Here is a 12,154-nt window from a genome sequence, read left to right on the forward strand (position 1 = left end):
ATACAACATAGTAACATCCTCACGCACTACCAGTGGTTGGCAAACTGTGGCTCTTTGGCCCCTTGAGTGTGGCTCTTCCACAAAATACCGACTTCTGCGCATGGGCCATGAAGTTTCAATCGCACTGTATGTGTGCGCCCACACGTGGTATTTTGTGGAAGAGCCACACTCAAGGGGCCAAAGAGCCGTATGTGTCTCACGAGCTGCGGTTTGCCGACCACTGCACTAGACAGAGTTCACTTGAAACAGCCTGTTTAGAACTTAAGAATGTCAATGAGTTAGGGTTTCAGAGGCTTAATGATCTAGAGACTATTTTTAACAATAAGAAGGCTTAATACTCCAACAGTATCAGAATCAAGGAGGTGAGAAAATAGGAAACTTCTCAGTCTATCTCCTTCCTTCTCTTCTTGAACCAGGGACTTCACATTTGCCCCATCCCTGCCAATATGAAATAGCTATTTACCAAATAGCTCAGTGCTTACAATTGCTTTAGAATACCTTCATCCACATCCATGCCCTGGTTTTTCACCTGCTATGTAAAATTCACATAATTTAGGAATTTTGATTTAATGGTGCTAGTGTTGGTGGAAATGTATAAAGATGAAAGTATCATGGGCTATTTGTGATAATTGGAGAATTGAGGTATCATAAACCATGAGAGTCAGAAAAGGCGATAAGCCCCTAGGGGAAAAACACCAGAAACTTCCCTTTCTGCCTCTTATATGTTTCTCATTATAGGACACTAGAGGTCTGGTGCATGAAATTCCTACAAGGGTAGGGTCCCTAGGCCTGGCTGGAAGGAGGGCTGATCTGTGGGGCGACCAGCTGAGTAACTGCCCCGCCCGTTGGGGCCTGCGGGCTGGGGGCAGCTCCTGCATTGAGCGTCTGCCCCCTGGTGGTCAGTGCATGTCATAGTGACTGGCTGTTGGTCGATTTGCATATTAGGGTTTTATATAGATAGATGACGAGCGGGAATGGACATGGGAGGGGATAAGAGAAGATATGATTTTGAAACTTTTGTGAAATCTCTGAGACAAAGGTCATACAGCCTAAAGACTTAATGTGGGTAACAAAATCTCTCTTTACAGCAAGACAAACTGATCTTTGTTTTTTCAAAATTGTCTTGGAACCCAAAGAGGCCAAGGCTGCAGGGGTTCAGGGTGGTACTGATAACAGAGGGAATGCTTACTGGGTAATCAACTTACTCTAATCTTTAAGTGACAGCAGTTAAAGAGAGCAGTGTGTGATTGTTATGTATTCTACATATTCCTGACTTCCTTTTCTACAATTAATTCTCAAGGAGAACAAGGTGATTCAAAAGCAGACCATTCAAAGAGGCCTTTGGCAAGTATCTTATGTGTATGTAGTGGGTAACAAAAGCATCCATATAGACAGAAGGAATGAACACTATATAATAAAGTTATTTGCAAGTAAATCAAGAAGAAGTTTGTTCAGTGAGCTAACAATGGTAATAAACATTATTGAGAACTGTGGTGATAAATGTGGCCGGTCTTTTAAGTTTATAATCAAGACTGATTTATATCTTCCATGGAGAAGAGGCAGGATTCCTTGTGAATCCCTCACCTTCACACGATGACTTAAGAAGCAGTGGTCTTTGGTTGAAAAGTTCTGGGTTCAAGGCCTAGCTCCATGACTTCCGTCTCTGAGCCCTAGTTTCTCTCATATAAAATAAAAATAATGATACTTGTCACATATATCCCACACAGTTTTTGTCAAGTTCAAAGCAGATGTGATCATGGATATAAAAATATGTTGTAAACCATAAAAGCACATGCAAAAAAGATTAATCCTTTTCTGCTTCTCCAAACCAAAATGTGACGAGAAGTGATAAAAATGTTTAAAAATAGGAGCAACACTGAAATATACCATTTTATCAATTCTTGTATGCAATTTGAGGAACTGATAAACACTCCTCTTAAAATGGTTATTAGTAGCCAAGGAATCATTTTGAAAACAGAGGCTACTAGAAACAGCTTTGCTTCTCTTAAATAATCAGTTTGTATTTTTCTTATGAACACTGTGAACCTTATAACGATTTCTTTCTTTCTTTGCTTAGACTTTAGGAAACTCAGCGCCAGATATGGAGTCCACCTCTACACCACAGCGGTAGAGAATCTTATGGTATACATTTTGTGAACAAGCTTTAGTTCTAACATTTTTATTTATTCTTTGCCTCTGTTTCTTATTCATTCACTTTCACCTGACTGTATTAAGAGCATTTCTGAAACTCACTTTTAAAAAGTGTTTTTCTGGAAACACACAGGAAAACAGCAAGTCAAGCCTCCAAGTGAGGAAGTTTGGCATTAATTATTCAAAATGATTAATTATTCAGATAATGAATTGTTTCATAATTATACAATTATAATGCAACAAAAAGGGAAAACTAGTGTCAGGTGCCTGAACATATCTGCCATCTACATAGGTCAGTAGGTCAATAATAATCCAAAAGATACACAAATAGCATTGCCCACTGTGCTGACGTAAGCTGAACCAAAAGTGTCAAGTCTGAAAACTTCAACTAAGGTTGATGGAATTCCTTATTTCAAAGCAATAAAACAAAATGGCTGAAAAATTAGCTCCAGTACTCACTTAGGTGATTTGAGATCACGATGAATAATTTTGTGAAGGTGCAAATAATTCATTCCACTTGCGATTCCTGTGGACCAGTCTACTAGCAATCGAGGTGTGATCTTCCTGCCCGCTCGCAAAACCTCGTAGAGTTGTCCATGGGCACAGTATTCCATGATGATACAATAACATGGGGCCTGAGTACAAACACCCCTTTCAAGAAAACACAAGCATGGATATAATACACACATAGAAACAAACATACATGCATACTTATTTATATCTTAGGAGCATTTCATAAATTTAATCACTAAGGCCAATTCTCTATCCAAATTATTTTTTACATGCATATAGATAATCATTCCTGATTCTTAAATTAGCATTAAAACCCTTTAGTCTACAGATTTTCCCTACTATGCATAGCAACAATTTTAGTTTTGTTTTGTTCACTCTGGGTATCTACATGCTATGCTATATCTGGTGCTTTTTTTCTGTGGCGACATTCCATTCTGGGTCAAAGAGCACCCTTTCCTGAGGCTTTGTGTGGGCTAGATATTGTGTTGTTCTGATTAAGAATAATTTAAATAGCGTCCTTTTAGAATTCCATAGAGGGTTTTATACATAGTGTGCAGAAATATAATTCGAATAAAATATTGCTGTTTTTGCTATTATTTTGTTGAATTTTAAGTTACTCAAATTTAAGACTAGCTAGATTGAGGATCAGAAAAAAAGAATCAATTTTCTTTTAAAAAAATATGTTTTTATTGATTTCAGAGAGAGTAAGGGAGAGGGAGAAAGGGATAGAAACATCGATGAGAGAGAATCATTGGTTGGCTGCCTCCTGCACACCCCCTACTGGGGACCAAGCCAGAAACCTGGGCATGTACCCTGCCTGGAAATTGAACTGTGACCTCCTGGTTCATGGGTCGACACTCAACCACTGAGCAACACAGCTGGGCTCAATTTTCTATTTTATATGTCTCTAGTGATGTGTATACCTGAAACTAATATAATATTGTATGTCAATGGTAATTAAAATATAAAGAATGATTTAAATAAATTTAAAAAGAAGTTAAAAAAAACTTTTAAAAATTTCTATATTATATAGTCTTTGAAAAACCTTTCTGTTTAGAATAAAAATAGCATTACACAATGTGTTATATATCCATGCAGCCTGTATTTCCATCAATTCTTACATCTCCCATGAAGCCTTTCCTGATCATTCCAGCCTAAAGATCTTTCTCTTCTCTCAATTCCAATGCTACATAGCAGCCATTAGTTTTCAGATACGATCTGATATAGATTACAGGCTCATTGAAGGAAAAGGTTTTCAAGTTCTCATCTGTCTACCACAAGGCCTAGACATTCACAGCAAGGCCTTGAGAGATAGTTCTTAACTTTACCTTAACTTTCTTTGATGATCAAACCTTCACATGAACATGTGCAGAGGCCTAGGGTAGGAGGAGGGGCACTAACATGAAAGAACATCTTCTATTTGTCAGGTGTGTTTACATGTTTATTTGTTTTATTTAGTCTGCTCCAAACCACTGTAAGATAGATATTACCTTTTCCATTTTTTATAGGTAATGTTCAGAGAGGGACAGTGACTTGTCTTAGATCAGACAACTAACGAATGACAGTGGGATTCAAATCTGCCTGTTTAACTTCAATGCCATGCTCTTTCCACTCGTATACCACACTGCCTCTGTTATCCTCCTTCACTGCAGGATGGACAAGCATATTGGGGATTCCTATATTAATATTGTTAACTTATAGAAGTGGGAATAATCAGATTAATTCTAATTCACAGTTTGGTTCTGAGGATGAGAAAAGAGAAAAAGAAATCACCGTCTGCAATTCTCTGTGTCCCATCCTTAATGGTATGTATGTATGTATGTATGCCTTCCTTTAAAACTTTCCAGAATAGTTATTGAGAGCAGTCTACCTACAAGGCACCCAGCTAAAGTCCTTAGCCAGCTCTCAATTCATGTCCTATTTCTTAGGCTGCTATAAGTGATGAAGGACACTAGAGGCCATGATGGGCCCGCCTGGCATGGCTCAGTGGTTGAGTGTCAACCTATGAACCAGGAGGTCACAGTCAATTCCAGGTCAGGGCACATGCCTGGATTAAGGGCTTGATTCCCAGTGTGGGGTGTGCAAGAAGCAGCCAATCAATGCTTTTATCTCACCATTGATGTTTCTATCTCACTCCCTCTTCCTTCCTCTCTGAAATCAATAAAAATATATATTAAAAATAGAGGGCATGATGGCTTGTAATCATGTGAAAGTCTTACAACAATAACAGGTTATAAAGAAATTAAAGAAGTAGTCTTCATTTTCCCTGCTTTGCTGTGCCTGTCAAATGCCACAAAGCTATTTCTATTACTCCCCAGCATTTTCTAAGCTCCCCAAAATTTTCATCTTGATTTTCAGTGGAAACATTTTTTCAAGTTTTTGTTACTTGACTTGTAGGAAACCTCAGTGGAGCAGGAATGTACGGCACCTACAAACAGACTTTAATTTTCATCACAGAGAAATAATAAGTAAGGCAGGAATAATGTAATATGCTTAAGGATATCAAAATACATATTTGTTTGAAGCTACTCAGTATCCTGTTCAACTATGTTTTAACTTGTCACAAATGTAGACAGAAAGGGCCTAACGGTGATATGTATGCGTTTTTCATCTTTCCCGACTGACGAATGAGAAGCAATCATTCCATCAGCCCTATACTATGACAAGGCCCTTACTAGCTATAAATAACAGCTCTATAATCACTTCTAATTGCTACCTTTTCTTCCCCATTGGCACTCAATTCCATTAGGAACAGTCAGACTGGGTTTTCTTAAAAGACCGCTTTAAGAAATTGGGAGGAAAAAGAATACAGTATTCTTTCCTTGCTCTTTCCCTACTGTATATGGTTCTTATTTCAAAAGAAGCTGTAAGCACAGAAATCAGTATCCAGAGAGACGTACTAAAATCTAATATTGCCTTCATGTCTTCCAGATGGTCCTGAATGATTCATTGGCCAAGCAACACATGGCACAGATAGCTGCAAACATAACACTGCACAATGCCTCAAGAGCATGGTGTAATGGGCCAGGGACACAGTCTCGCTATTGTTTCCATGTAGAGGTAAAGACTATTCAAGCATCTTCAGCCTAAAGAGTTGGGGACCAGCATGGCAATATTTGTCCAAAATGCTGAAAAGTGCATATGCAGGTGGGCGGGTCAGAGAGTGAGGTGGGAGGAAAGACTGAGAAGAAAAGGAATAAAGCTTCTCATACCCATCCTCTTAGGACACACATGCTACATGGAAAGCCCTCTTACCTGGAAGATACAGCCTATTTCATTTCAGGAGGCCAAAAGGCTTGCTGATCTCTGTCTCAAACCTAAGCTTCAAGGTATAGTTAAATGGAAGCTCTACCTTCCATTTATTTATTTTTTTAATTTTATTTTATTGTTTAAAGTATTACAAATAGTAGTAAATATGTCTCCTTTTCCCCCCCATTGATCTTCCCCTGGCCTCCCCTTCTACCTTACATTTAGAATGATGTAGCATAGTGGGAGTGAAGATCCTCTTAGTGAAGTAAAATGAAAGAAAGAAGTGAGTTTCTGGTAGCCTGCTTAAAAATAATTCTCTTGCCCTGGCCAGTTTTCTCAGTGGTTAGAGCATCGGCCTGCAGGCCGAAGAGTTGAGGGTTCATTTCCCAGTGAGGGGCATGCACCTCAATTGCAGGTTCTATCCAAGGCCCTGGGCTCGTGCAGAGGCAACCAGTCAATGTGTCTCTCTCACATTGATGACTCTCTCTCTCTCTCTCTCTCTCTCTCTCTTTCTCTGCCTCCCTCCCTCTCTCCCTCCCTTCTCGCCCCTTCCATTCTCTCTCTAAAGATCAATGAAAAAAATATCCTCGGGTAAGGATTAAAAAAATAAAATCCTCTTATTGTCTTTTGAAATGATCATCTTTGGAAAGATTAGAATTGGTCTCTAGAACATTTTGTTTTAAGTCTCACATGCAACTAGGGCTACCAGTAATAGAATCACTAGAGAGAGTGGAAGGGAGAGAGAAGTGGGAGAGAGAAACATCGATGTGGGAGAGACAAGACACATGGATTGGTTGCCACCTGCATGTGCCCCAACCCGCACTTGTCCTGACTGGGCTGGGGATTGAACCCCAACCCAGGTACATGCCCTTAACTGGGAATCAAACCTGTGACCCTTTGGTGTGCAGGCCAATGCTCTAACCACTGAACAATGTTGGCCAGGGCAATGCTTCTCCTTTTTACACTCATTTCCCTGTCCATAAGGGGTCTTGAATCAAAACAGCTTTAATACTCGTTTAAACTCATTGTATAAAACTTGTACCTAAGATTTCTATTTCTTACTTTGGGGATGTGGTTCCAACAAAAAATTATCACATCACATGTTTAGCTTTATAATGAGAATTTTGTCAAGAGAGGCTCCCTCTTGGGGGCTGGGAGGAGTTCCTTCTAGTTTAGGGAAGGGGGATTTGTAAGTTATTTCACTTTTAACTGTAGCCTCATTGGTCATATAATTTTCATATATACATTTAAAGAAGTTCTACTTTCACCCTAACCAGTTTGGCTCAGTGGATAGAGCATTGGCCTGCGGACGCAAGGGTCCCAGGTTCGATTCTGGTCAAGGGCATTTACCTTGGTTGCGGGCATATCCCCAGTGGGGAGTGTGCAGGAGGCAGCTGATGGATGTTTCTCTCACATTGATGTTTCTGACTATCCCTCTCCTTTCCTCTCTGTAAAAATTCAATAAAATATATTTTTTAAAAAAAGAAGTTCTACTTTCTATACTTTCAGCTCACCTAAAAGCTACCTTTCCTATTCTTCACCTTGCCTACTCTAAAGCCAATCACCATTCATTTGTTCAAACCTAAGGCAAACTTTGAAGACTGGTAAGAGATGGAACACAAGGCAGAAGGAATTGCACATATTTAGAACTCAGCACTGCTAAATTTGGTGATTTCCACAAATTTGCCTTTGGGTCTCCCCCTTTTGCTAGGGATTCCTGCCAATATTCTGAAAATAATGGTCTAAACTATAAAGATCTTGAAAACAACTACTTTGTGAAATGAAAATAGCACATACTTGCTATCACCAATAACTCTGTATCATTACATTTAGAAAGCTGAGTATTTGGCATTCCTTAAAAAGCCACCTAGCAAGCAATGAGGCAGGGAGAAATACTCTGAAGGTATCTGTTATTACAAGTTAATATTTAATGAGAGATGCTAATAGAAACTAATAAAAAGCATATCTATTACACAGGGACTAATTGTTCTCTGGTTACTTAGATGTTAGCTTTGTTTTCTTAACTGAATTTTAGCATGTCCAGGTTATCTGTCATCCTATCGATAAATGAGGTTGATGAGCAGATCTGACTGCTTGGCAAGAATCCACTTTCTCTCTCTCTGCCCCATCTGCATCACGTCCAAGGAGGGCATTCTCTGGCAAAAAGAACTTCTATATTATAAACTCCTTAAAGACATGATTCTAATTTAATAGTTATTGATACCCTACCAAAGCACCTAGCACAGTGCTCAGTCTATAGCAGTGATGGCGAACCTATGACACGTGTGTCAGAGGTGACACGCGAACTCATTTTTTTGGTTGATTTTTCTTTGTTCAATGGCATTTAAATATATAAAATAAATATCAAAAATATAAGTCTTTGTTTTACTATGGTTGCAAATATCAAAAAATTTCTCTATGTGACACGGCACCAGAGTTAAGTTAGGGTTTTTCAAAATGCTGACACGCTGAGCTCAAAAGGTTCGCCATCACTGGTCTATAGCATGGTCTTAACATGTCTTTCAAAGCAGGAATTTATATGTATATATTGGGGGAAAGAAAATTTATTTCTTAAAAAAAAGAAAAAGCCTTGACCTACTTGAAAGCGATGATGTTAGGATGCTTCAACTTCCTCAAGTGCTTGATATCCGTCTCATTCTGTTCTCTCACTTTCTTGATGGCCACCTCCTCCGCTCGGAACTTGCCCAGAAAAACAGCTCCTTGGGCTCCGCTACCCAGCCACTGCAGCTCTGAGATCTCCTCAAATGGCACTTCCCAAGTATCTGGGCACACAAACAAGGAACAAGCTTAAAAAGATCTTGGAATTTGCTTAGGGACTATTCTACAAGGCCGCTCCAAAGGTGCCAACTTTACCATGCCCCAAAATGACTCTACACTTTGTTTCCCACCTGGTAACTCACCAAAAGTTAGAACCTTTCTATGTGCCTTGAGACTATAGATTAGATATTCCCATGAGTTAGTCTGTATCAATTTTTCACCAGTGAAATCAAGCAGATCAGAGATCTCCAATATACTCTCCTCCAAACAAAACATATAGGGTGTCCCAAAAAATGCATACACACACTTTGAATAATTATAAAGGCAGTGTTTATTAAAATACATTTCATTTTCAAAATTGAGCTATCAGCTGTTAAAGTGTGTATACAATTTTTGGGCGCACCCTGCATACTGACACTCGCTTCTCTGCGCTTCAAGCTTGCATGTTCAGTCGATTCCCCTGTCTCTACACCACTATCCCTACCCCATCACCCATTATAAGTGTTGTTTTATTCCTCTTCAAATTTCTAGTCAGGTGCTCAATTAATTCTTGCTGAATGAATTTTCAATGAATCTCACCTAAGAATCTAATTATGCATAATACCTGTATTAGTATTTACCTTTTATTTAGTAGTTACTATATGCCAGACACTAGCATACTGTTTTACATGTCTCATGTGTTTAATCCTTACAATAATCCTACAAGTTCAGCCTTATTATGGTTATTTAAAGATGAGAAAACTCGTTAGGGGTAGGGATGGTAAGTGGCAGAACTGGGCCTAGAACTCTAGAATTGGCTGATTCCAGGGGGTGTAGAGAAGCACTATACCACATTGCCTCTCATGCAGTAACTAAGAGTGTCATTAGTCATGATATCTCTCTATATAAAAGCCTAAGCGACCAAACAACCAAATGACAAGTTGACCGGTCGCTATGGTGTGCACTGACCACCAGGGGGCAGACGTTCAACGCAGGAGCTGCCCCCTGGTAGTCAGTGCACTCCCACAGTGGGAGCGCCACTCAGCTGACCAATGGGCACCAGAGGCAGGGCCCACGGTTGGTTAGCGCTGCTGCAGCAGCGCGAGCCTCTCCCAATCAGAACTGACTGGGTGCGAGCCCACGGCAGGTGCAGCAGGGCTGGGATGAGCGGGAGCAGCAGGCAGGAGCATCAGGTGGTGTTGGACTGCCAGTTTCTGCCAGATCCTTGCAGGCTAAGCTGAGGGACCCCACCAGTGCACAAATCCGTGCACCGGGCCTCTAGTATTTCCTCATATAGATATTTATTCTTGTAGTTCTCATATTTTCATGTTTCTCTCTTTTTTAGAGTTTTATTTTTATTTTTGGTACCAAAAAATGTACCAGCAGTTATTTCGAAGTGGTGGTATTATTAGTGATTCATATGGTTCTTTATCCTTTTCTGCATTAAACATGCTTAACTGTAAGTGTATATTACTTTCATAATGAATTAAATGCTATTTGAGATAAAGCACTTCAAAAACCCAATCAATATTTGCTTTAATCTTGTGAAACTTAAAAGGAAGAATGTAATCCATTGATCCTTCTCCTCGTCCCCCTTTTGCCAGTGCGTCATCACTGCACTGGTAAGAAATGAGCATCAAAGAGCCAGGAGCCCCAGGAGTGAGGGGAGGATGATGACAACGTTAAAGGTTATGAGAAATTCTTGTCGGATCACTGATCACTAAAAGGCTGCTATTTAGAGAACACTGAACAAGGTAGTGTTGACGGGGCTTTGAAGATATTCTGGTCTTGAAAGCAAATCAACTTACCATTTGCCATGTGAAGCAAGAGCAGAAAGAGTTCATCAGTATCCAGAACTACATTTCCCTCGTCTCTAATTTCTCCACTTTAGGAGAAAAGAAATTCTGTAGGCTCTTAACAAAATGTGGCTTCTCATCACAATGGTTAAACATGACCTTCAAAATGTAACTATGTAGAGCAGAAAATATTATAGTGAGGGTGGTTTATATCATGGGTATCCGTCCCATTCTGCTGACATCAGCAGTTTTAAAGGTTTCTATGCTATTGAAAGGGACTATATGTTATATCAAAGCAAATCTCTAAAATACAAATAACTCACAAATAAGAAATCACCTAAGGAACAAATAATATCAAATGCGATTAGGGAGAAAGCAGTAAGTTATAGACTTGACTGCTTTCAATATCTTTATGGCTTCTAATGACTGGTAAGTATTAAGTGGCTGGAGCAGTCTCACTTTCGTCCCCATGGGCTTATTCGTGCAGCACACACAGGCGCAGATATTGATGCATACTCTAAGACAGTTTTACTATCAGGGTCAGTGAAGAACTAAACACAGTGTCATTGTGACCATCCTGATGACGGAATAAGGTATGATTACAGGATATGGGGCAAGAGCATAATTGGATAATATTTCTCTGAATAACTTTATAAAAGTCCAAGTTACCCTAATTTTTAATACAATAACTGTTAAAATTGGACAATCTTTGGGTGTCTTTTTTTCCTATCTACTCAATCTTTATTTACTGTTAAATACTAGAAACATTAGAAAATACCAGAAAACCCCCTATTTTATCTAATATCCCACCCCATACTCAGTTTTCATCTTCTCTTTTAGTCTTTGTTCACATGTATACAGCTATGTAAAAGTTGTATATATGTATAATTTTTTTATGTATTATGTATTCCCCATGTACTTATATAATTTTTATTTTAAGCTTTAATAATTGTTTACTGTATCCTCATCTTTTTTTTGTACTTAAATATTTCCATCTTTTTGTTTGCTAATTTAAATTTGAAATTAAAACACTTTTTTCTTTCTTCATATTTACTTCCTCAAACTCAATCCTTAGATTAAAGAGCACAGTTTCTTGGCTCTTGGTATACATTCCAAATTGCTACCCAAAAGGATTTAGCTCATTTTTGCTGACAGCAGCAATGTATGTTCCTTTTATAACAACTTTGCCAGCCATGAATATTGCCAATTATTTTTTGGTGCTAACTTAATTAGGTATAAAATACTATTTTATGTTTGTACTACTTTAATTGTCAGCAATGTGGAATATTTCCTTTACATTTGCTTACTATGCACATCTATTTTGTAGGAATTATCAAATTTATCCTTTGTCTATTTACATAGTAGGGTCTTGTAGTTCTCATAAATTTGAAAGAACTTCCTCTCTATTTCTTTGAAAACATGAAGAGAATATATATATATGTGTGTATATATATATATATATATATATATTTTTTTTTTTTTTTACAAAAGCATTTTCCTTTTAATTTTATTATTTTTTGAACAACATATTTTTGTGGTTGCCTGAAATTTTCCTTGTAATGTCTTCTACTGGCTATTCTATCCTCTAAGAGTTGATCTATAGTTGATTTTTAAAAACTTTAACCTTTACATCCATCTGGAGTTTATTTAGGTGTATGATGGGAGGACTGGTTTAAATTAATTTTTTT

At 38.4% G+C, this 12,154-nt stretch overlaps 1 protein-coding gene across 4 annotated transcripts in view; it reads right to left on the reverse strand.

Moving 5' to 3' along the window:
- MAP3K13 (mitogen-activated protein kinase kinase kinase 13) overlaps window positions 1-12,154 on the reverse strand; it is a 158,258-nt gene that overhangs the window by 29,179 nt on the left and 116,925 nt on the right. For all 4 annotated transcript variants that reach the window (XM_070406647.1, XM_070406650.1, XM_070406648.1 and 1 more), the window contains 2 exons: window positions 8,513-8,696; window positions 2,611-2,802 (listed from right to left, as the gene is read on the reverse strand). In XM_070406647.1, the coding sequence (XP_070262748.1) occupies window positions 2,611-2,802; window positions 8,513-8,696 (376 nt within the window). The remainder of the gene's footprint in view (window positions 1-2,610; window positions 2,803-8,512; window positions 8,697-12,154) is intronic.

Source organism: Myotis yumanensis, unplaced genomic scaffold, assembly GCF_028538775.1.
Source record: "Myotis yumanensis isolate MYYU_CA2020_CCGP unplaced genomic scaffold, mMyoYum1.0.hap1 SCAF_2, whole genome shotgun sequence".
NCBI lineage: Eukaryota > Metazoa > Chordata > Mammalia > Chiroptera > Vespertilionidae > Myotis > Myotis yumanensis.